This window comes from Chanodichthys erythropterus, chromosome 16 (genome assembly GCF_024489055.1).
Source record: "Chanodichthys erythropterus isolate Z2021 chromosome 16, ASM2448905v1, whole genome shotgun sequence".
In the NCBI taxonomy this organism is placed as follows: domain Eukaryota; kingdom Metazoa; phylum Chordata; class Actinopteri; order Cypriniformes; family Xenocyprididae; genus Chanodichthys; species Chanodichthys erythropterus.
Window position 1 is genome coordinate 20,093,019 of NC_090236.1, and position 25,595 is coordinate 20,118,613.

Consider the following 25,595-nt stretch of genomic DNA (forward strand, 5'->3'; position numbering starts at 1 on the left):
ACAGGGTTCACGAGTATGAGCTGAAGAAAGTGCTTCTATCCACATCCATCCATCATAAACGTGTACTTCACACGGCGCCGGGGGAATAATAAAGGCCTTCTGAAGTGAAGCGATGCGTTTGTGTAAAAAAAATATCCATATCTAACAAGTTATGAAGTAAAATATCTAGCTTCCGCCAGACTGCCTTCCATATTTAAGTTACGAAGAAAGTGTGAACTGACCTTGCGTTAGTTAGTTAGTTAGTTAGTTAGTTAGTTAGGCGTCGGATGTAGCGTAAGCTTTTTGAACTGCAAGAATTTTACAATTTCCTCGTATGTTTAATACAGAAGGTGGTCTGACAAAAGCTCGATATTTTACTTTATAACTTGTTAAATGTGGCTATTTTTTTTTTTTTTTTTTACACAAAAGCATCGTTTCGCTTCAGAAGGCCTTTATTAACTCCCCGGAGCCGTGTGTAGTACACGTTTATGACAGATGCATGTGGATGGAGACCCTTTCTTCAGCTCATTCTCATGACCCCTGTTCACTGCCATTATAAAGCTTGGATGCATCAGAATATTTATTAAAATATCTCCAATTGTGTTCATCAGAAAGAAGAAAGCCATATGCAGCTAGAATGGCTTGAGGGTGAGTAAAGCTTGGACTAATGAATATGAATATGCTCTATGAATATGCTAATTAGCCCCACCTCCACTCACTCGCGCAAGCTCAGAGATCCACTCAGTCAACTCACTGAGGTAAACTCTGCACAAAGGTATCACTCTTTACAATGTTTGCTTGACTTTATCAAACAGTTAATAATGTGAGTGCTAATGCTACGCAAAACACGTTCATGTTTTTCATCTCAGAGTCAGACAGCTGCCTTCTAAAAATCAATATCGTTATAAACGCAGTTTGAACAACGAACATCAGTTGAGAAAGGCACATACGGTCAAACCAAAAATTATTCAGACATTTTTGAGATTTTTGATATATTTTTACTAGTAGGTGCAGGACACTATAGTTCATTTATGTAAGTGAGGATAGCAAAATAAAGTAAACTGTGACATATTATACCCGAAAATACAGTGGACTATCAGTAAAATTGATAAAAATTTGGAACCAAAAATTAATCAGACACTTTGACCTGACCATGTTTTGCTTAAGTGGTACCTGACATAATTAAAATTATTTATTTATGACAGTTTAACTGTGAGATCTTGTCATATTTTATTACCATTTTTTAAACTATAGTGAAACTGTATTAATAAATTAATTGTTCAAGGTGTCTGAATAAATTTTAATCATAATATACATCATGGACCCGCTATATTGCTAAATGTACCCGATTTTTCATATAAACAGAAAAATATACTGGGATATCCTGGCTTCTTTTGAGACTCCCTTTTGCGGTCAGTTAATGATACACTCTAAAAAATGCTGGGTTAAAAACAACCCAAGTTGGGTTGAAAATGGACAAACCCAGCGATTGGGTTGTTTTAACCCAGCAGTTGGGTTAAATGTTTGCCCAACCTGCTGGGTAGTTTTATTTAACCCAACTATTATGGCTATATGGCTGACTTAAAATGAATCTAAAATGAAATTAAAATGTTAATTTATTAAGCATATTAATAAATGTTAATTTTCAAGATATTTTAAGTAAGCAATACTGTAATTTTTAAAAAATAGTTGAGTTAAGTAAAACTACCCAGCAGGTTGAGCAAACGTTTTCAACCCAACTTGGGTTGTTTTTAACCCAGCATTTTTTAGAGTGTATGCTAAAGCCCGCTGGCACATTGACGTGATTGGTTACAAGGTAGTTTGTGACATCACAAACACCAGCGATTTCAAACCACGTTTTTGAAACTATCTTTAGATCACTGCAGTTTTAAAGAGAAAATATTCAACAATTAATAACTTGATTTTCACCACAGGGGGACTTTAATCTAAACTGTACAGAATTGCCCGAAACCCAGTCCATCTATTAGAAACCAAGGCTAGAAGGTGTGATGCTTCCTCCTCCACCTGCAAAACTGTCCTTAATCCACATTCATTGGTAAAATCTAGCCTAGAGGAACAGAACAAACATCAGTACTGACTGCTGAAGCTTCATTCTAGTGCATCTCTAAAGTTTGAACTCTAATACCAGATGGCAGCTTGCCCCCTGCCAAGCACCGCCCGACCCCCATGAGGCTTGTGCTCGGTGATCAAAGCTCCACTGAGCTCTGCCCTGAGGAGACGGAGTCCAAATGCATCATTGTTGAGGAAAACTGGGCTGAAACATGCCCAGAGAAGGAAGGGCGTTAAAAGCTGAATTTCCTCTAACGTCACGCTCAGACTCAACAGAGCAGCTGTGGTAGAAGAAGTGGCGTTCTTCATCATTTATCACAAACATATTGAGAGGCCTGAGGATGAAAGGAGAACAGATTAACAATTACCACCAATTTGTCAACAGTGAAGTATTACACTGTCTAAAAAACAAATCTAGCATTGATTGAGAGACAAATTTGCTATTAAGAATAGGGAGGGATCTTTGTCAGTTATAAAGGAGGTGCTCTGCTTTCTGAGGAGAGGCTGAAGGCTTGTTTGATGTTTTCACAGCGCTGTTTAAATTATGTCTGTAGGAAACAGCCCACACAGTTGTGTGCACTTTACTAATCAAATGTGTACACACGGCACATCCACACATGCAGACTCTTTATTCTGAGGTAAAACTTGCATGAGCACTCTTATATGTTTGATCAAAAGCTTGTAGGCTGGAGGTCTCCAACCTTATTATGAGTGAGAGCTACCTGAAGAGAGCTACTGTATCCATGCTGTTTCTTATGCTTCAGGCTGCTAATATTTTTAGTTTCATATCATATTTTTTAAAGAATAATAATGAAATATATATTTTTTTATTATTGAAATATTAAAAATATTTTGAATAATTTCCAGCAAGCATTATATTCTTTTTTTAAATGTCATTGTTGATCTTGATTCTTCTGATTGGTTGATCGTTTCTCACAAGCATTATAGAATGCATTAGTGCCTGCCCACTATTTCAGCAGCCCTTGGTATTTTCCCATTCATATTTCCCTTAGGGATTTGAAAAAAAAATCCTCATTAAAGCCAAGCCAAGAACCAATCCAGCCACTTATGAAATGAATCAGTGGCCGTATGTTTAAAACTTCTCAAAAATGCTCTTATGAATAGGCTGAGGCTTTAACTTAAGTGTAAAACATTTTTTTATTAAAAAGTAGGACTTGTTTAAGAGTAGGAGCTATTTATAAAGAGGCTAAATTAGCAAAGTCGACTGAATCTTATGTTCTAACTGAGGTGCCACAAGTGTTGTGAGCTAACGACTACAATGATGTCAACCCAAAATGGCCTCCCCTAACCTCTGAATTAGCCAGCAGTGGGCATTTAATGTCATTATGATAAAATCATTTAATTAAGACAAAGAAACATTTATTTTAATATTTAAATTTATTTAAAAAAATTGCTTTGCATTCTAAAAAAAATGATAACAAATAATTATTAATTAATTAATTCTTTTGATATATGTCTCCTCATTTACAGAAGGAACATTAATGCGAACATGAGTTCCATCATCAATGGCTCCGACAATAGGTTGTATGCACATGACGTCATTGCTGCACGCAAAATGCGGCTGGAGGGCAAGAAGTGGTAGAATCATATCACAAACTCAAAATTCATATGTTTTGCGTCATTTATGTTTGCTTAAATCTATCAAACCGAGAAACCTAAATGAGCCTTTATCATTTACTTAACTTATATTGTTTTTTAACTTTAAAAGTTGTTACCTTTTATAGCGTTTTGCATCTGCTGATACCGAAATGAATATGGATACCTGCTTACCTTTTTTGTTTTTGACTTGGTTAAATAATCACATTCTTAATGGTATCGTTTGCAGGGAAGAAAAGATATTTTATCCCATTGCATGATCTTTTGGTGTTTTCACTTCAGTTTTGTAGTATTCTGTTCACAATAATGTTGATCTGGTTAACGTGAAATCATATGGTATAAAATGTCCTAATAAAAAAATGTATTCAACAAGCTGTTTCTTTGTTGGAAGTGTGTAAATGTAACTGTAGTTTTAATGTTGTCTTTGTATATATTCACTTTACCATATGACCACGGAGGAGAATCGGAGGGTCAGAGTCTATGACAGATACCGACACACTGTATTTTTTATTTTTTTGTATTTATTTCAATAAATGACAACCAAAATCAAACCCATAGAAGCTTGTGAACAGTTTTGAAGTGGCTGCGTGCAAGTTACACTCATTCACAAGCTGAGTGAGTGTCATACTCACAAATGTTAATTATTAAACCAAACAAAATACAAAACTTTCAAAAACACTCAGCTATGTGATTATTTTATTGAGTGATAGTCAGTGTGTTTAATCAGTGACATTATTAGATTTGTTATACATCGTCTCCCCATCACCTCCTCAACCTGCTTCCCTTAGTGTGTTTTTACACGTAGAAAAGGTGAAAATTGTATTACACCATCCATTTTTTTCCATGAACGATAATGTGAGCTCCTGTTGCAATTCTCGATTCAACATAAATGACCTACAATGGTGACATTTTTCACAATCATAACAAAAAATCAAAATACTGCCCTTAACGTCACTAGCAGAAAGGATATAAACGTGATATAAACAAACCATACTAGAACTGAACACGGCGTAATGGCAGCTTTACATCCTCTATATCTACCGCCTCGATGGCAGTCAAGTCTTTCAATTCAGTAGAAATTTCGCTCTTCTTCATAACATAAGGTTCACGTCCAAAATATGTTGTGATTTTCTGTTTATACCTTTCTAAACCAGCACAGTACGGACTTTTCCACATCTCTTCCATTCTAATTTTCACTGCTTGCCCTCCAGATAATTTTGCGCATCACCAGAACCACGTGATTGCAACCAACCTATTGCAGGGAAGCTTGCAATCCTCATAAAAGTGACTTGCTTTGCCGCATGGTTTGAAGGTCAGTTGGAAAGTCAATGAACTGTCAAACAGTAGTGGCCAAAAGTGATGTCCGGACTAGGAAAATTGACATGTTATCCAAATATTATTAAAAAGATAGATGGATGGATGGATGGATGGATGGATGGATGGATAGCATTAAAAATATTTTATCCAGTTCCTTCTGCTTGACGATCAGATTCATCACACCAGTATGCAGATGAGGCTGGTCATAGGTGTCTGTGCAGAGCACTTGTCTGGTTCTTGTGGTCCTTCTACTGAGCCTTGCAATGCTCCATACTGAACTTGTAATTGATATGATACCTCTTCATTTACTGCTACAAATTGATAACGATTTGATATGATCATCTGAACCATGCCAATGCTATCCCACTAATGCCAATGTAATTTTCAAGTCTATTCAAAAGAATGATGTGGTCAATTGTATCAAATGCAGCACTAAGATCTAGTAACACTATTAGAGAGATACAACCACAATTGGATGATAAGAGCAAATAGCTTATTTAGCTGTTTAGCATCACCAGAGCCCTCTTTAACCTCAGAGCCCCAGCACACCACAACGTAGAACAGGGCACTGGCAACAATAGACTGATAGAACATGTAAACCATCTAACTGCACATGTTAACAGAATTTAGTTTTCTCAAAAAGTATAGCTGGCTCTGTCCATTCTTGTACGTAGCCTCCAAATAATTTTGTCAGATAAATACCTTAACCGAGGTACAATCAAGCTTGTATTGTTCTATCAACTCCTGTCAACTCCAATACATTATATCTTCATTGGAAAGTGTGTGGTTCCTCCTCTCTGATGCCATCTTGTTACTCCTAACTAGTTAAGGATACCACTCTAGCATCCTTAAATAATTTAGGAGCTGAGACCTAGTCTACCTTACCTTTATCATTCACTTATTCTTAAGTCTAGGAATGAGACCAAACTTACGTCATTTTTAGAATTTTGACACTCTGAATGCTTTATACATATGGCTCCAGAACAGTAAAACTTGATTTGAAGCAAAAATACAAATGTAAAAGACTGTGTACTTATGGCTTCAATGAGGGAAAGTAATCCCATGAAGCAGCATTGTGAATGATATATTCAAATATTTTATTGCAAAATATGTATGTATACTTATAGGAAGACTTAATTTAGGTGAAAAACAGTACTGTACGTGAAAATAGTATTATTATAGGCGCAAAATACATGTATTACTACTTATGGCAAGATTCTGAACTGTGCATCCAGTAGACACTTTACTATCCCATCAGACCATGCAACTGGCAATTGTAATGACAACATGTAGTACATCCTGATTACATTAATAGTACACATTTTCATATTACATAGCACGCTTTTTCAGTAGTCGTGAAGTAATTACATATTCAGAAGAAGTATCTACTCGGAGAGCATGCAATTGACATTGACTCCATTACGTAGTACCTCATTGGACTAATGACTGTTGTTTCAAGTGTTATTTTGCCGTGAATTGCTTGCCACAATTCTCTAATTGGTGGAGATTGTCTGATTTTTTTGGGGTAATGTAGTATTTCCACCAGAAAATCTGCCATTAATTATTTAAAAATAAGTTGGAATAATGCTAACTGATGACTTTAACAGATGCATATAACATTGACTAACAGCCTTGTATTGCACAGTAATACTATAGTAATACTATAGTAAGGTATTACCCTAATGACTTGGATTTTACAGAACCTGATTGTTGCACTTTGAACAGCATTTTTTTATTCCACATTATTGTTATTGAATCTGATTGGTTGGTCAGTTTCTTACAACCATTAAACAGTATTTTTAATACCACAGCATTGTTCTCGATTCTTAATTCTGATAGGCTGACAAACATTCCAAAGTATTGATTAACTATCTGTAACTGCATGATTATGTACACAGAACTTTGTTACTCCGAATACAAGAATTACTCACTTTTGAATTAGTAACGGAGGCTTGCATTTATGATTAAAATAATGATAACATTTATTGAATATTGGTAATATTGAAATCTGCTTTTTTCAAGCAAGTATTATGAAATAAGGAAAGGAGAGAATTAACATTGAGTTTATTTATAGAATGCACTCTGGTTGACTCACATGCTCCACCAGGTGCTCGTGGGCACCGCATTGGAGACCACTGTTGTGGTCTATGTATGACTCACTGGCTCTCTGACATCCAAAGAAATCTTACCAAACTGACTAGAGCTGGTATCATTCAGTTATTTTGTAATTTTATTTTCCACTGTAGTCACTATATAATTACAGCTAGTAATAAATACATTTAATGCACAGTGCCATTGTGCAGATAAAGTTTTAAGTTCAGTAATACTGAGGCAGGAAATTGATTGTTCAGTGAAGTGTAATGAAGTTGGAGCTGCAGTTATAGCACTTTCTTTCGACCTACTACTGCAATACTGTGAGTAGCGTCCATACAACTGTAAAAAAAAAAGTGTCTGAAACCAGACTTCCTTTACACCAACTATTTGACTAGCCATTTAGAGAACCTACTGACTAGTTGATTGTGAAAATGTGTAGTTTTGCACATCCCTAATTCAATAAACTTCAATAAACATTGGAATATTTGAGTTTTTTTTTTTTAAATCAGTAGAATTAATGTTTGATGACAGTAGACATCTTTGTTGAAGACTTTGATGTAAAGCTCTCTAAAAAATGTGTATTTTATTATAACCTCCCTTAAGAGACCATTAGACAGACAGCAGAACACAGCAGCAGAAAACTACCACTGAGAGTATTAAAGTACACAAATTATCAAATCCTCATAGTGCTGTTATAGAAGATATATCCCTCCAACCCTGTTTTACTAGTGGCTTTAAACTCAAATACACAGAAGTAAAATAAACCAAGAATGTAAGCAACTTTGAAGTTTTATCAGCATCTGTGATAATCAACTATAATTCTTATTTCCAGCCAGTCTGCCAAATATTGATTTTCCTTTGTTATGAGGATAAAAATAAGAGGGAATCTGGATTAGATGTGAAGGCATGTCATGGGTTTATATTCTGATATGTGAAGCATGTCCAATTGTTTGATAGAGACATTTATTTGAGGATTACACACATAAACATGATTGGGGACAGGCTGTTCTCTGGAGCGGGTATTCAAAGCTCCAGGTATTTCAATTTGTCCCTAAGCTCTAATTCTGGATCAGACTCCTGTTGAAATCCTGTAGTATTATATGAGAGGGAGAGGAAGGGAAAAAGAAAGAGAGTAGTAGAGAAGTTAAATGGTCTCAGATCAGTTAAATGAAGCTTGAGGACTGTTTTCCTTTATCCCTTCTTGTCCTGATTGACATGCATAAAGGACTCTTTTTAATATAGAGGGACAACTCATAGACAAAGGTCTGAGCAAGAGTACATAACAAAAAGTAAATAATTAAAATGATTAAATCTGCAGTACACCACAATGATACTCAATTAATGCAAAAATTATTGGTAGATAACTGTTACTTGATCATCAAAATAATCAGTAGATTGTCTGCATTTACTAAGGTTTATGTGATTTAAAAAAGTTAGATTAGCATGTTGCTAATGATGCTAAAAGGCTAATAATTGTGTTCTATGGGAAAAAAAACATAGAACACAAATATTAGCTAAAGAAGCCTGTTAGTACTTCGATTGAACAATTTTTTTGTACCCATATTCTTCTACTTGAAGGGCTGGGTAGTAAGAGACCTGCATTAAGAGTTCCTGTGTGTTGTAATCTCTGGGTGCTTCTCAATTCTTATTTGTGCGTCCTCATTTCCTTTCCTCGCTTCCTTTCCTCGCGTCTTAGCTCCACCCCTCCAGGATGCGAGGGAAGGAAACAAGGAAAAGAAGTGAGGACGGAGGAATTGAATCAAGTGAAATGAAACGAGGGATCTGCCCACCACATGTTGTTAAAGTTTGGTTATTTTAAAAAATATAATAAATAATAATAAAGCAAGATGCCCCGTTGAAATATGTGAGATGTAAAGTTTATTTAAACTGCATACATTAAAGCATACATTTAAATCATTGTTACAGATATGAAAGGGGAGGAGAATTTATGTGTGCGTCAGGTTTCTCGACGAGAAAGACTTCCGCAAAGGATACACCTATGTATCCTCGCTCATAACTCCTCAGGAAGCCTCCTCACTCCTCGTTCCTCGCCTCCTTACGGTGCAATTAGAGAATTGAGATGTCCTTCAAGATGGCTGAGCTCGATCGTTTTCCAGGTCATAGGATGGAGGACAGAGGAGCGAGGAGATGAGGAGGGATATTGAGAAGCACCCTCTGTCTTCTGCTTGCTTGAGAATAATTGGCAGATTACTAGATTAGCAAGATGCACAACACAGATTACTCAATCACTTTTCAAAATAATCGACAAATAACTAAATTACCAAGATGTACATCAAAGGTTGCTCTATTAATTATCAAAGTAGTTATTACTCAACTACCGCCAGTTACTAAATAAAATAAATAAATAAATAAATAATAACAGTTGTAAGATTACTCCCTTTTCCATTTGCATAAAGCAGATTATTCAATTAGCCACCATAATTTTCAGCAAAAAAAAAATAAAAAATTGATTACCAGGATGAATAACGAAAAGTTACCTGATTAATCAGGAATATTGTTAGCAGATTACTCATTAACCAAAATGCAACAAACATGTACTCGATTAGTCATCAAATTACCTGGCAGATTACTTTTTGTGACAGATTACTCAATTAATCGTCAAAATTGTTGATATATTAGTAGATTAGCAAGATATACAAAACATATTACTTTATTACCAGACTATATGTCATCAAAAGTATCATCAGATTACTGAATTACCAGCTCTAATCTGAACCAGGATTTGTGGTTTGCCATAAAATGAGCATCACCTGTCGGATGCACTTGGATTCTCAGAGAGTTCTTTTGATTTCTGCTCTAATGAAACAGGGATTTTAGAGTGTTAACGTTAGAGCAGGAGAGCGGAGCATCAGAAGAGATGCGGGGAGGGATTTCTGAACCGCGAAAGCTCTTCTCACCCATCACTGATGCCCAGACACACTGCTGCAAATCCTGCCTAATGTGATTTCATTTCCCAAATGCACACTATTTAATTTCAAGGATTATGTTTACCAATGAAATGGTAATCTTCCATTTGCTTGAATGGAAGACTCAGAAATACACTATTTCTTAAAGGTGACTATTATGCCCCTTTTACAAGATATAATAACAAGTCTCAGGTGTCCCCAAAATATTTCTGTGAAGTTTCAGCTCAAAATACCCCACAGATCATTTGTTATACCATGTTGTAAATGTACATTTTTGAGTGGAAGGAAAAAACATGCTGTTTTCGTGCATGTGTCTTTAAATGCAAATGAGATGCTGCTCCCCACCCCACTTTCCAGAAGAGGGAGGAGCCTGTACAGCTTGTGCCTCGGATACTCTACCAAAAACTAAAACGTCTGTTTGGTTTTGATTATCATCTTTATCGTGCTCACGTGACATTACAGTTATTTATCATGAAAGTGTATTATCTGCATGTGTTTTAAAGCCATATCAGTCTAAACTTCTGATATATGGTTTTCTGAGCACACACATCAAAAGCACGCCCACAGAAAGCTGTCAGACGGCACATCCCGTGAGTGTTAAACTAAGTTATCTTTTACGTTTTACTGCACTTATACTGTCAAATACACACACAGTTCACATAAACACAGTCAGTTATATCTGTGAACGTAAACAGCAAGCAAAGAAATCGCATGTGTATTATAGTGAAAACAGCGTAATATACAGTACCTACTACTATAAATGCTGTTAATGTGAATCAAACAACAAGAGAAAAACAGAAAATCACTCACTGCTTTTGATTGAATAACTTTAGTAGCTTTAATAAGAGTATATTTCCTACTTGAATGCTTCTGTTAAATGCTCTGGCAAGGAGAAAATGATGGTGGACTGTGTACAGCTCACTCAGGGTGGGGTCTAATAGGGCAGAGTCGGCCAGCCGTCGTGGGCGGGGCCTGTGCAATGTGACGTCACATTGCATAGAAACTGCAAACAGCTTATTCTGACACACTGCTTATGATTTATGGGGATTAAAAAAGGATTGAGTGGATTTTTACCATTATAGGGTAGTTGTGTACACACATTGCCGACACACATTTATGTTTAAACACTATGTAAAAGTGAATTTTGCATAATAGGTACCCTTTAACAAAACTATTAGTGTTTTGTCAGTGTGCCTCTGTATGTCCGTAAATTGTGTGGGAGTAATATGTTTATATTCCCATGTCTCAATCCTCCAATTGCTCAGACTTTATTTTTTTTGTACTTGAAACTGCTCCAGTTTAAAGCAGGTTAGATAGTCTTTTGTCACAGAGGCATATTTTTGTGCCTGTGTTGACTTATCTCAACCTTTGACTTTTAAATCACATTAGAACACAGTGATGGAAGACTGCAGAACCAAAACAAGATGTAGAGATGGATAGAAATACGCTTGTCTGCCCTATTCTGACAGAAAGGAGAAGCATATCTGGTTGATGCTGGGGAGGCCTCGGGTGATTACAGGATCCAGATTGAGCCGCTCAAGCAGAACTCTATTTCTTATCTGGAGGTGAAACTCAAAGGACTGTGGCACATACAAACTATCTTGTTATTGGGTTTTGATGTGCAATACTACTACATCCCTGCTGAAAAATCCAGCATTGCTGGTCACCAGCATAAGGCCGTGTGTCCACCAAAATATTTTTCCCGAGGCTAGCGTATTTTTCCAGTTGTATTCAATGGAAGCGCAGCATTTTTACACCAGCAGCGGGACGAGGCGCTGAACATCTGTTTCATGCTGAACACTCAGCATTTTTTACCAGTTGACAAGAGTTGAAGAATGTTCAACTTTGGGTAAAATGCAGTGCTCATCGCTGTCACTTTTTACCCAGCCGTCCAATCACAGTAGAGGAGGGGCGTTACAAATACCACACCGACCAACCACCATATCCTGCTACTTGTTATTGTTGTCGACTGTTGCCATTGTACAAGCATAAATAACAGAGCAAAATAATTTAAAACAAGAGCCAAAGCAAATATTTTACATTGTATCAACATTTTATAAAGAAAAAATTACAGAAACAAACTATCTGTAAAATCTAGTAACACTTCCACGGATATTCTGTATAATAGCAAGCAAAGCGTCAGAAACCCAAAGAAACGAAAATGCTCTCAAGTGCCCACAGCTAGGCATTTTCAGCAGAACACCTGGCTTTTTCTGCTGGCTAAAAACACTTTGGTGGACACACGGCCTAAGGTATGTATTGTATGATGGGACCAGCTTTGGATGCTGGTTGCTGGTTTTCTGGTTCCCAGCATGGGATGCTGGTGTGCTGGTGGACCAGTATATGTTGTCTTTTGGGTGCTGGTATGTAAAATTTTCAGTTCTACTTTCAGCAGAGGGAGCATAAGAAATTACAAAGTTATAATCATATAATTCAATTAATAATATATTTTAATCTTATACTGATTTTTCTTTACATCATTAATATGTTAATAGAGAAATATGCAAGCAAAAAATGCTTGTCCCCAAATTGCTTGCATACAGACAGCTGGCCTACTCACACTCAACCCCACAACCCGAACTAGCTTCACCAGCTCTGTTTTGCTTGAGAACAACATTAATATGCTGGTCCACCAGCCACTATACCAGCAAAACCAGCCTGGACCAGCATGGATTCCAGGTGTTTTGTACAGCTAAAAATAACTGGAAGCGAAAGACATTGGAAACCAGACACATTCAATTTACAAATGGCTGCCCTCGCTCTTACTTGAAAAATAAGGTGGATAATACGGCTTGTGTGTTAGAACAGAGCTTTTGATTTCCTGCATGTACCTGTTCTGTTGAGCATTTCACTGAATTTGTCATTGTATTGCCTTGGATAAGATGCCCTGCCACTCATCACTGCTAAATGACTGGTTAGGATGATTTATCGTGTCACATCTAGTTAAGACACATTGTTGCTTATAACTAGATTTCAGATGAAGTTTTACATTCCTCTCTTTATTCATCTCTTTCATTCCCTGTTTTTTCTCCTCAATTCTGTTTTTGTAAGTTAAATTCTGTCTTAATTAAAACAAGCAGCAGCAGATGCCACTAGTTGGTGAAAACAGTTATTAGTGAGTAAACAACTTTGTAGTGAATCACCGAATCTCAATGCAGATGTCATCATTGTCCTTGAAACGTCAAACCATTACAGTTTTCATCCATTTGAAATTAAATTCATCACAATTTCATTCATGTGCACATGTTCAGTATTTCATTTTTTTAAAGTTATCATTATTAATAAACATATTCATTATTGCTATTGTTAGTTCCCTCTAATCTTGCAATTGCTATGTTAGTCTTTGAGTGATAAAACTAAACAAAATTATCATTTAAAAAACACTGGAAAACCAACTCTAGGTTTTCCGTTTCCCGTTTCTCGCTTCAGTTTCATTCCAAAAATCAAACATTTTTGGCTAAACATTGCTATTTTTGATCTTTGACCTTTCTGATATTAATTCACTGTTCAATCCCTCTTTCATTTTGACTGCTAATCATCTGTCAACACTAGAAAATACATGGAGACATCACCAAAAACTTCCAGATTCCAATTTACGTTCAGGCTGAAGAGACACACTTCTGTTGGCACACTTCATGTTCACACAAACAGCTGCTCAAATGTGTGTTCTTTTTTTCCAAGCACAATATATTTATTTTGTGTCACATATTCCCAATTGATTACAACAGTGCTAAGATGAAAAATAAAAAATATACTATAAAATAAAAATACTGTTTATATTTGCACACACACACACATACAGTGGTGGTCAGAATTATTGGCACCCTTAGTAAATATGATCAAAGATGACTGTAAAAATATATCTGCATTGTTTATCCTTTTGATCTTTAATTCATAAAATTATCAAAAATCTAACCATTCATTGAAGGAAAAGAATTGAAAGTGAAAGGAAACACGTTGGCCACAATTATTGGCACCCCTAGAAGTTTTTATGAGTAAAATATCTCTGAAGTATATTCCCATTCCCATTACATTTTTTTTTCACCAGGGTGATCATGAACATGAAATTGTCCAGCCATGACTTCATGTTCCACAGGAGTATAAATATGAGGAAACACAAAGGCCAAATTCCCTTAATCATTCATCACAATGAGTAAACCAAAGAATATAGTTCTGATGTGCCGCAAAAGATTGTTGAGCTTCACAAAATAGAAAGTGGCTGTAAGAAAATAGCTAAAGCATTGAAAATCCCCATTTCCACTATCAGGGCAAATTTCCAATCAACTAAAGATGTTACAAATCTGCCTGGAAGAGGACGAGTGTCTAAATCATCCTAATGCGCGGTGAGGAGGAAAGTTTGAGTGGACAAAGACTCTCCAAGGATCACAGCAGGAGAATTACAGAGATTAGTTGAGTTTTGAGTCTCAGAAAGCCTAAAAAATGATCAAACAGCACCTACATCCCCACAAGTTGTTCGGGAGGGTTTCAAGAAAAATCCTCTGCTCTCATCCAGAAACAGTCTCCAGTATATTCAGTTGTCAGACACGACTGGAACTTCAAACGGGACGAGCTTCTATGGTCAGATGAAACTAAAAAAACTCCCCAGATGGGTTTGGTGCACAAATGGATAAAAAGTACCCCATGCCCACAGTTAAATATACTGCTGGATCTTTAATGTTGTGGACTTATTTTTCTGCTGGAGGTCCTGGACATCTTGTTCAGATACATGGCAAATACCAACAGATAAAAAATCTGGTTGGATCTTCCATCAGGACAATGATCCAAAACCAACACAAAAATGTGTCACTGAGCACAAAGTGAAGCTTCTGCCATGGCCATTCCAGTCCCCTGACCTGAACCCTAAATGAGTGGAGTGAACTGAAGAGAAGAAGCACCAACATGGAGCTGGGAATCTGAAGGATCTGGAGAGATTTTGTATGGAGAAATGGTCTCTGATCTCTTGTCAGGTGTTCTCCAAACTCATCAGGCATTATAGGTGAAGACTCAGAGCTGTTATCTTGGCAAAAGGAGGTTGCAAAAAGTATTGAATAAAAGGTTATATTTTTGCAAATTTTATGAATTAAAGATAAACAATATAGCAAAACAATGCAGATTTATTTTTACTTTGATCATATTTACCAAGGGTGCCAATAATTCTGACCACCACTGTATACTGTAGTGTCACACGTCCCAACGGATTATGTCCCCCCTGCCCCCCTTCATATTTTGCCTCTCACGCGGTAAAAACTCTGGGGAACATCAGGCCATTTTGAACATAGACATGACAAGGTTCAGCTTAAAAACATTGGCTTACTTTTCATGCTTTTATTTTTCTAAGTGATTTGACTTTTGGATTGGATTTTCACCTAGTGGATAATAAAACTGGGGGGAAAAAACTGTTACTGAAGGAGACGTCCAAGCCATATCGAGAATTAAAAAAATAAAAAAAAACAAAAAACATTAAGAACACCTTAGCATAGGAACATCCAGGCATCCATCTGATACTGCATTCAAGTCACATGTATTTATATTGTGATGTATACAATACAATGTTTCAAAGCAAATTCACTGCAAAAAATAGGAAAATAACAGTGTTAATGTTGCAAATATCACAAACTGGCTATAACGAAGTGCACAATGATAAGGGTACAAAAGAAAGCTCTTTAATACAATGCAACTCAGAAAAACGCAGGAGATTTTAGGAATTTGAATACACCCACATATAACATTAACATAAACGAAACCGAATACTGAACAAAGGAAACTAAGAGCTTATAAACACAGGGAGTAATCAAGGGGAAAACAAAACAGCTGTAAATGACTAATAAAAATCCATAGTAAGTTATAAATAGTGGAAAAACAGAACAATGGGAACAGGAAACAATGAGAAAAAAAAACAAAACAAGAACGAAACATGACAGCAAAATGAATCAATTCCAGTTGTAAAGCAGCTCTACAAAAGAAAATATTGTCATTATTCAGCTCATTTTAATTCAGTGTTCATTTAGTTCTGTTCAGTAACAATGTCAATGTTCATCAGTTATGAAGTTCATCAATAATTAAATGAATTTAATTCAGCCCTAAAGCAGCTCTACAGAAAGCAATAGTGTCATTATTCAGCTAAATTAAGTTCAGTGTTGATTAAATTCAGTCAGCAGCATTGTATAGCATTGTGCTGATGTTTTTGACCGCTCATATTTTGTTCGGAAAAACTGAAAATGTACTTTTTAAACAGTTCATATTTCATATTGCTAATTTAACAGCAGTGCCTGTAGTCATAGAAGAAAGGGGGGCAAACTCATCTGACCTAACTGACCTTTTGGCAAGCTCCACATTCCTTGTTTACAGTACGGACTCAGACAAGCGTTACAATAGAGACTTCAGTACACAGTGTGAATTTTTTTCAGTATGTGTCAATTTAATTAATCCAAATTAATTATTTTTATGTGGGCTGAAAGGAATTGTTGGCATGACATTTTTATCTAATGTTTTTCTTTAAAAAAAAAAATGTAATTACAAAGTAACATGGAGAAAAAAAAAGTGCAGACTAACAACTTATTTTTTGGTAATTTCTGTAAAATGTAATTTTAAATGTCCAAACAGAGCAAACGGCAACAGTTGCTAAAGTACGATTGGTCAGTAGCAAGTATGGCTTAGCGATGGGTCTATCATGATTACAGTCTGCTCAATAAACAAGTGTTTACTGCCTTGAAGGGGAAGAGAGAGCTGCTGATGTAATGTTCCTGTTAGACACATAAACACATTCTCGGATGAGTCAGATGCACAGCTTGATGATTCAGGGAGGGCTGCGGGTGCATTCCGTTTGATTAGACGCGTCCCTGTTGGTTGGTTACTGGCCCACAACACGCATTGCCTTTACCAGAGTCCAAGGACAATAGGAGGCTTTACAGAGCTGCGGGGAAAGAAAATAATGCAGCATTGCCGCAGTGGATCCTTCAGGTTTGTCGACAGGTCTTGTGGAGTTGTGTTAGGATATTGTGATTGCCGCCCACTGAAGGTCTGTGAGTGTTTGTAAGTAACTTAGCAGGTGGAGAGCAGTGCCTCTGCATATAATATCTGCAGCTCCAGACTGTTGTCCATGCTCTGCTGCATACAGCTCCATCTGCTCTGATCAGTGAGTGCAGCAGTATTATAAAAGAAATGAAATGAAAATTGACTCTCTGTTTTCTATGCATACCTTTAATTTATTTTTTCTCTCCATTTTTACCTAAAATGTCACAACTTGATCTTCCAGTGAAATAGACTATTAAAAAAACAATTGGCAAGTGCATTGGCTTTCTAACATTAATATTTGGTATAGCAATATTTTAGTTAAAAGGATAGTTCACTTTCATTCATATTTGAAACACAAATGAAGATATTCATAATGAAATCTGAGGGAATTCTGTTCCTCCATTGAAAGTCTATTCACACAAATAATCTGCTCATAAAGACATTGTAAGAGAAATCTGAATTGAGCAGTTTAATCCAAGGCTTCTGAAGAGACACGATTGCTTACGGTTGAGCTTCCGTTTACCACAATTGAGTGCTCTGTGTATGTTCGCTTATCAATTTTTATATGCAAATATAAAAGCCTGTTCATCATCATTAAACCAATCATGTCTCTTCAGAAGTCAAATGCCACAGCCTTTTATAAATGGAATGCTTGATTTGTGGTTTCATTCGCTTCCAGTTATTTTTAGCTGTACAAAACAGCTTGTTATGCTGCTTGATAAACTGGTATTTCTTACCATATTGTTTATTATCGTAACTATAAACTGTAAGGAAGTCCACTGAAGGTGAGCCGAAGTTAACCCAAGATTATCCAGAACAAACAAAACAAGATGATAACTTAAACTAGACCATACACGTGAAAATAAACATGAACTTGACGTGACCTGACTAGAAGCATTAGACTCTCCAACACCAGTTACAGGGAATAAAGCTAGACAAGATACAATGGAAACACATGGGCTATTTATACACACCTAAAAGCAATGAACAATGAACCAATGAGAATGTGACACATAGACAAGGGAACCAATCAGAACATGACACATGAGACTAGGGAATCACAAGACATGAGGTGCATTCCATTCAATCGTAAGTGAACACAGCGTAGGGACCCTGTCGAATAGAACGCAGCTATGATCACATGAGGGCAAGGAAAACACATGACAAACAGGAAACATGACTATAAGAATTTCAAAATAAGAGCCATGAACACAAACAAACCCAAACCAACGTGACATACTGTAAACACACTGGTTTATATCAGTCTGTAGCGGCTACTGAATTGAAAGTCTTGCACATTCACAAAAAATAGCTCACTTCCACATTGCATAATAAGGTGGAAATGGTGTCTTGCTTGTTGCTTAGAGTCTGTACGAACATTTAACTCTCTCTTTCTTTCTCTCTTTCCATGTGCAGTGAAGATCACATGCGCACCCTCAGAGTTTGCGTGTGCGAACGGTCAGTGTGTTCCTGGGCGTTGGCGTTGTGACGGAGAACCTGAATGTCCAGATGGATCAGATGAGGCTGATGCCACCTGCAGTAAGTCACATAACATCATAAAACTTTTACTGGTTTTGTTTCATTTCTTGGTTTGATTGTTTATTTAAAGCAGTGGTTCTTAACCTTTATCCAAGGCCCTCCTATGTAAGCTGATGTGTACCTCTGGTACTTCTGTTGTAATAAAAATAAATAATCTCAAAAATAAGTCAGCTTAATGTTGTACATCTTTTAATGTTGTTGTTTTTGTTTTTTTTAGCATTTTTAAAATTTTTAGTTTATTTATGAAACTCTGGAGGGCGCAGGCTGATAGGTCCTTTGCATACAATTTGCAAGGAATCATATCATTACTGCAGTGCACAAGCTGATTGGCCTCTGCTGATCTTGCAGCCAATGCTGATCTTTCATTGTTTGCTGTAAGCTAGTCCAAAATTCCTCTGAAACCCTCCACCTCCCCCAGCACCACCTGCTTAAATCTGCTAGAGGATATATGTGTCTGTTCATGCTGTAGCAACATGCTCACAGCATTATGTCTGTGTATCTAATGGCAGTAGCAAATCCATACTTGTTCTGAAATGACAATATGTGCAGCAGATCTAGTCCGCCAAGACCAAATACATTAACATTGCCATATTGAGTTGTCATGATTGGACTAAATTTAAATATTTGAATACCTATAGGGGAAGTTTGCCTAGGCCCACTGGTTGAGAACTAATGATTTAAAGGATTGTTCTAATTTCAATATAAGTTAAGTACTTTGAATAGCATCTGTGGTATTCTGCAAAAAAAAAAAAAAAACATAAATTGACTCAACCCTCAGTTTGTAAAAACAAGCACAAGCGTGTTTACAGTATCACTCTAATGGAAGTCAACAGGGCAAATTTATCCACATAACAATAGTCTTAGCATTAAATGATCATGTAGATGCCTTTCAATAGCTGCAGTTACATGTTTTTGTACAGAATAGTTAATAATAATGCTGTAATATAAATACAAGCTTCACCTTTCAGTTGTTTAACCCTCAAGAATGCCTTATTCATTATGAATCATCCATAATGCATTACTGTACTGAGACAAATCAAACTTTTTTCTATGGTAATCCAAGTGAGAGAACTTGCACTGAACTGAGAACATTCTTTAAGACTTTTTTTTCAACAACACTGTTTGGAAGTCATTAGGGGGCGTATGACGGTCGAGAAGAGAGAATGAGCAAGAGGGAGATTTGAAAAAGAAAAGAAGAAAAAAACACAGAGAGATGACGAGACACAATACAAAAGAGCTCAAAAGAATATCACTGGAATGAAGGTTTATGACTGGGCAAACACTTTAGGACCAGCGTTAATATTAGAAAAGCTTTCCAGCGCTGGAGAAAGCTAAGCGGGAAGGCCTGAAAACAGACGCTGAGGCTGCTTTGATTCCGCTTCACGTGTGAGTGACACTGGGTTTGAGTGTCATGATTGTCTGGAGCTGCTGTGCTGTTGGCAACTAACAACAAATTTGTATTTACTCTTGTGTACTGTAGATTCATTTTTTGTGCTTCCTTGTCGTTCGTTCATCTGTGCTTATTTTTCGTGAAGCATTTTTTGCACGTCAGCTGTGATAAACAGACATCCACTCTCGCATTGTGTGTGTAACAGTGGCAAGAGTTGAGCAGGTAAACCACTGCACACTGACGACCGCTGGAGCATGTGGTGTTTAGTGTCATTGTTAGTGCTCTCGCCTCGCATGCCAGCAGCTATCGAGCCGGGGTTCGAGACAGACTCGGAGCAGGGTGGTTAGAATTGGAGTGTGAGTTTTGGAGGTGGAGCAATGAAGAGAGGGGTGGGTTTGTTTTATTTATTTATCTATTTATTAGTTTATTTGACAGGGACAATGCAGTCAGACATAGCTACAAAGCAAAGTTTGCAGCCGATGTGATGAACATAGAGTTTATAGCGAGTGCTAATTTTCAACTCCCGTCCCTGGATGGGCCTTTCTACAATAACACATAATAAAATGATATTCAATTCTAAAAACTCACTCATTCACACTCAGACATTTACAAATGGGTACAGTTTTGGTTTGTTTTCAGCCATGCCTTGAGCCTAGAGGTGAACATTTTAAACTCAGAAATGTTCTTAATCTCTGTGGGCAGTGAGTTCCACAGTTTACAAGCCCTGTAAGAAAATGCTGATTGCCCAAAAGATGTTTTCTATCCATAATTTTCATTGCTTGTTTGGGTTGATTTCAAATATCAACAGTCCAACAGTGTTGTTGAAAAAACACATACCCCACCTTTAATATTCAACACACTGCAGTAAACTGCACTTGAAGTCAAGTTAGCCTCTCAGTTTAAACCCAGTCACTGATTGGCTACCCGGTGTGTTTGTTTTGCAGCAACATGATTGTGTTTGTCTGATGTTTGGTCTGATTGATTTATTCAGTAAATGTTCTCTTCTCTCTGTGGGAAAATTAAATGTGACAAGTTGTATTGTTCATGTTAGCGTCACGCAAACTCTATTTACTAATGGCTTTGCGATGTATTCAAGTCTAAAATCAGAGCATGAATTTAGAAGCAACATTAAATTCCTTCTTTTCAGTGTGCCAGTGGGACAAATTATCGGAATACTATTTTATTCAGTATAAGTTATTTCAAGGCTCATCAGGGCAGCTCTAGATCTAGTATTTACTTACATTTTCACCTTCTGCCATTGCGTGTGCACTTTTCTCATGCATGATTCAGCCGCCATCAGTTCAGAAAAATGTGTTCAGGGATGATTTTCAGTGGGAAAACATGAGAGACATCTACAGAATGGGCTGTTTATGCTAGAATACCCATTAAAGATGAATGAGTGCACAGCTCAATTCTGCCCTTGCAGAAAACTTCACCACTAATAAAATAGGATGACTTTCAGTTTTTGTCCTGTGGATTGTTCCATAATTTGGTATGTTTGTCCATTGTTGCTTTTAAGTCAAGTCAAGTTACCTTTATTTATATAGCGCTTTTTACAATGCAGATTGTGTCAAAGCAGCTTTACAGGAAAGTAATTTTTGCAGCTCTAGAAGAAAATAGTGTCATTGTCCAGCTTAAGTATGTTCATTCCATTGTAAAAAACATTAGTTATTAATTTAGTTCATTTATCTATACACCCGCTCTGGAGAAAACAGCAATGTCATCTTCCAGCTCAGCTCAATTCAGTTTGCATACAGTGGTGACAATGCACAAAAAATGGTGTCAAAAACATCAAGTTTCCCCAACTAAGCAAGCCAGGGTTGACAGAGGCAAGGAACCCAAACTTCATCAGGTGACAAAAATGGAGAAAAAAAAAAAAAACCTTGGGAGTTTCAGTCGGGGGGCCAGTCCTCCTCTGGCCAAGTATGTTAATATGTATAAAAAATTTCAATTGGTCTGAACAGCATATTGAAGCATAGGCTATTATAAACATGATAGTTCCAACTCTAAATTCTGATATTAGCTCAAAGCCACTGTAAATGCACACCTGTGACCGCACATCAGCCGAATTCGATATTAATGTGCTGAGTTGCTGCATGGCTTGGCAGCTGTAAACAGTCTAATGAATTAATGAACCAGGCGGACAAACTACAGTCTTCACACTGAACATCTGGGACTCAAAACCTAATTTAAAACTGGAATAACAAAATGAAATGTGTACAATTCTGCACTATTTCTATGGGTAATATGGACGGTACCAATATTAATATAACAAAAGACAGTAAGACACCATGTCTATTAGATAGTTACATTACTTGTTATTAGCATTAATGATATTGCTAATAGTTTTTTTGACTGAATGTCATTCTTTGAATTATGATTTTGGCTTTATTACTTTCTCCAGCATCCATAGTATTTCAGCTGTTTCAGTGTGTTCAGCCAAGCACATGGGTACTCGGTACATCAAAAATAACATGTTTAGTCTGTCCAACAGGCCTCTTATCGCTGTTTTGACAAGTGAAAAAATAGACACTGATTACATTGATGTAATGTGGCCAGAATGTGTATTTTGTGAGTTGTACAATAAAACCATAGCTCTGTTTCCATGACTACTGTATGTCGGCATCTGTAGGTGAAGAGCACAGCTGTGGAACATAAAACGTCATCTTAGATTGACTGCGGCTCAAATATGAGAGCTCCCTGCGGTATTTCTGCTCTTTCCGCTCCATGTCTGCATTAACTTCAGCAGAAAGAGACAACCATGTTAGTTCATGTTAAATTTATGTAGGCCAGTTATGTGGATTTAAATAATAAGTCATTTACTTTCCTGCTACATGGGCATATTATTGTGTTTATTTCTTTGATAAGTAGGCAGCTGTTCATTTCATGAGTTTGTATGCTAATAGGATTTTATAATCTTTAAGAAGCATCTTCTACAGAAATGCCAAACAAAAGAATCTTCTAATGCATTTAAATGGAATAAATACTCAAGGGGGCATTTCAACAACTTCTCTTCTAATGAATTCACAAAGTAAGACTGATGTTCTCTGTAAAAACCATTAGCTGATAGGCAAGATATAAGAACCAATTAGGGATGCTGTCTTTTCATTTGCATAAATATTTGTTATGCATTAGACTGAGCATTTTTGTGTAGGATGTTTATTTGCTTTTACTACATTTTAGACTTGCAAGTGAGGAACACATAAGCAATTTGCCATCATGATACTGTCACGGTTATGGACTTTTATTCTGTTTTATTTAGTTCCTGTTTCTCTGCTCCATTCAGTTTTGGTTTTCTTGGTTACTTATTATCAACACGGCTGTGTCCGAAATCGCCCCCTATTCCCACTATTTGAGGGGACAGCCATTTGTAGTGGTGTCAGAAACCATAGTGGACGTTACCGAGTGCACTCATTCAATTCCACAATGCACCGCAATAACGAGTGTACAAAAAATGTACACTCAACGGCTAGAGCAGGGGTAGTACTCAACAGGCGGCCCGTCAGCATTAAATTTGTAGCCCGCATCATGCTACATATAAATGTATTTTTATTATAATTTGCGTTCAAAATTAGCGTGAATATTACTTCGTTTTTTTACACGTACAATAGGGTAGGCGTACAGTGCGCGTGACGCTGTAATCATCAGCAGAGAATGTGTATAGTGTACGCGCACAGCACAGTTTTTCTAACCGCTAATAACAATATAAACTGAAGGCACTTTGCACGCGCGCATTGAATAGTTTTTGCACAAATTTAGTTTAGTAGGTGTGAGAAACGGACAAGAATCGGAGAAGACAGAACAAGAGTAATAAAAAACACAATAGCCGAGAGCGCTCATTTGAGGGGATTAAACGATACCAGCAACTCTAATTTTAAACAAGTACAAAGACATTTTATTTGAGCGAAAAAGTCTAGACAAGCATGAATCTCTCTTGTGCGCATGTGTCGAGCACTTGTGTTCGTGAACGCCATCACGGCTCGAGACTGTAAAAAAGTAAAAAACAAAGTAACCTTCTTTTTCCATGATGAAATGCAGCTGACATTCCTCAAACCTTGCAGTGTGTAAGTTGCCAAGCAGCATGAAAAACAAACCTTTTATTCTTAATGTCAATGTGTTATAAACAGAAAGCAAGCAGAGAGAGCCTGCGCAACTATTACAGATCTGTCATCACATCATTGAGCTCACGTAGAATATCTTATTTATCATGTTTACAATGTTGATCGATAATTCATGAGATTGTAAAAAAAGAAAAAATTTTTTTTTTGGATTTTTGGAAATTAAAATTTGGGTAATAATAATACAAATAATAAAACATTTATTCTCTGAGTATAAATGGGTGCTATAAAAAGGTTCAATGGAGTATAAAAAGACTATAAAAAAGTGCAATGCTTTCGTCAGACGGACAAACTCTCATCAGCCAGTGAACAACAGCCAGACCTTAAATTTCTTGTGAAAACAATGCAGACATTTCAAAGTTCTTGTTTCTCTTTATACATTTGTACATTAGGAATACAGCAAGACAAGCTATTAATCCTTTTTTTAAATGCCATCTATCATGTTCAGTGACACTTTAAAAAGGACACCATACTATTAAGACTTAGCTAGATAATAAACTGCACTTTTAGTAAATAAACAGTAAAACTACAAATATTGTTTTAAGTAGGCCTAAATAAAAGTCTTACGATCCAAGTTATAATTTGTGGCCCTTCGTGTTTCATTTGGTTAAAATGTGGCCCTCTTGGCCTCTGAACTTGAGTACCCCTGGGTTAGAGAATACCAATAATGCACCGTCAAGTCACCTTTATTTATATAGCGCTTTTCACAATGCAGATTGTGTCAAAGCAGCTTTACATTGATAACTGGTACATAAATTTTGGCTGCACAGCAGCTCTTAAAGAATAGTGTCAATGCAGGCAGATCAAAGCACTGTTGAATAAATGTCAAGAATACTGTTGAATATCAAATGTCAAGTCAAATGTCAAGTGTCCCCAACTAAGCAAGCTAAAGGTGACAGCGGAAAGGAACCCAAACTCCAACAGGTTGCAAATAGGTTTTAAAATGGAGAAAAAAACCTTGGGAGAAACCAGGCTTAGTCGGGGGGCCAGTTCTCCTCCGGCGAACAGTGCTTTGTTACGATTCAGGTTGCTTTTATAAGTCTGATAGGATCGCAACATTCAAAGTATGTATTTCAGTTCCATCCAGTTGAGGATCGTATTCATCATGTCGGTATGGACGGTCTGTTGAGGAACTGTGGCACTGGTTGTGTTGATGAGGCCTTCACAGTGGATGATCTAGTTGACTCAGTCTCTGCTGATACTTCAGGGCTGCGTTGTGGTCGTGTCAAGGCGCAGGTCCTTGGTCTCATCTGGATACGGCCCGGATCTGGTTGACTATGGTAAACCTTGGGATAAACTGAAAAAAATAATATTAGCGTAGACGCCATTCTTCTTCTGATGTAACGAGTACATCTGATGTTATAGGAAGTGTTCCCGGTTCCGGCTGACCTAATTTATGCAGCCTAATAATCCTTTAACGGATTTGAAAATATAAATTTATAATGTGTTATGTGTATGCCAGGTTAAAGAGATTCGTTTTTAGTCTAGATTTAAACTGACAGAGTGAGTCTGCTTCCCGAACAATGCTAG

The 25,595-nt window shown here is 36.8% G+C and overlaps 1 protein-coding gene across 3 annotated transcripts in view; it reads left to right on the forward strand.

Moving 5' to 3' along the window:
• LOC137002630 (low-density lipoprotein receptor-related protein 8-like) overlaps positions 1-25,595 on the forward strand; it is a 124,881-nt gene that overhangs the window by 14,227 nt on the left and 85,059 nt on the right. For 2 of the 3 annotated variants that reach the window (XM_067362393.1, XM_067362394.1), the window contains exon 3: positions 18,435-18,557. In XM_067362393.1, the coding sequence (XP_067218494.1) occupies positions 18,435-18,557 (123 nt within the window). Of the gene's footprint in view, positions 1-17,060; positions 17,140-18,434; positions 18,558-25,595 lie in introns of those variants that run through there. The other variant, XM_067362395.1, reaches the window with a different exon arrangement.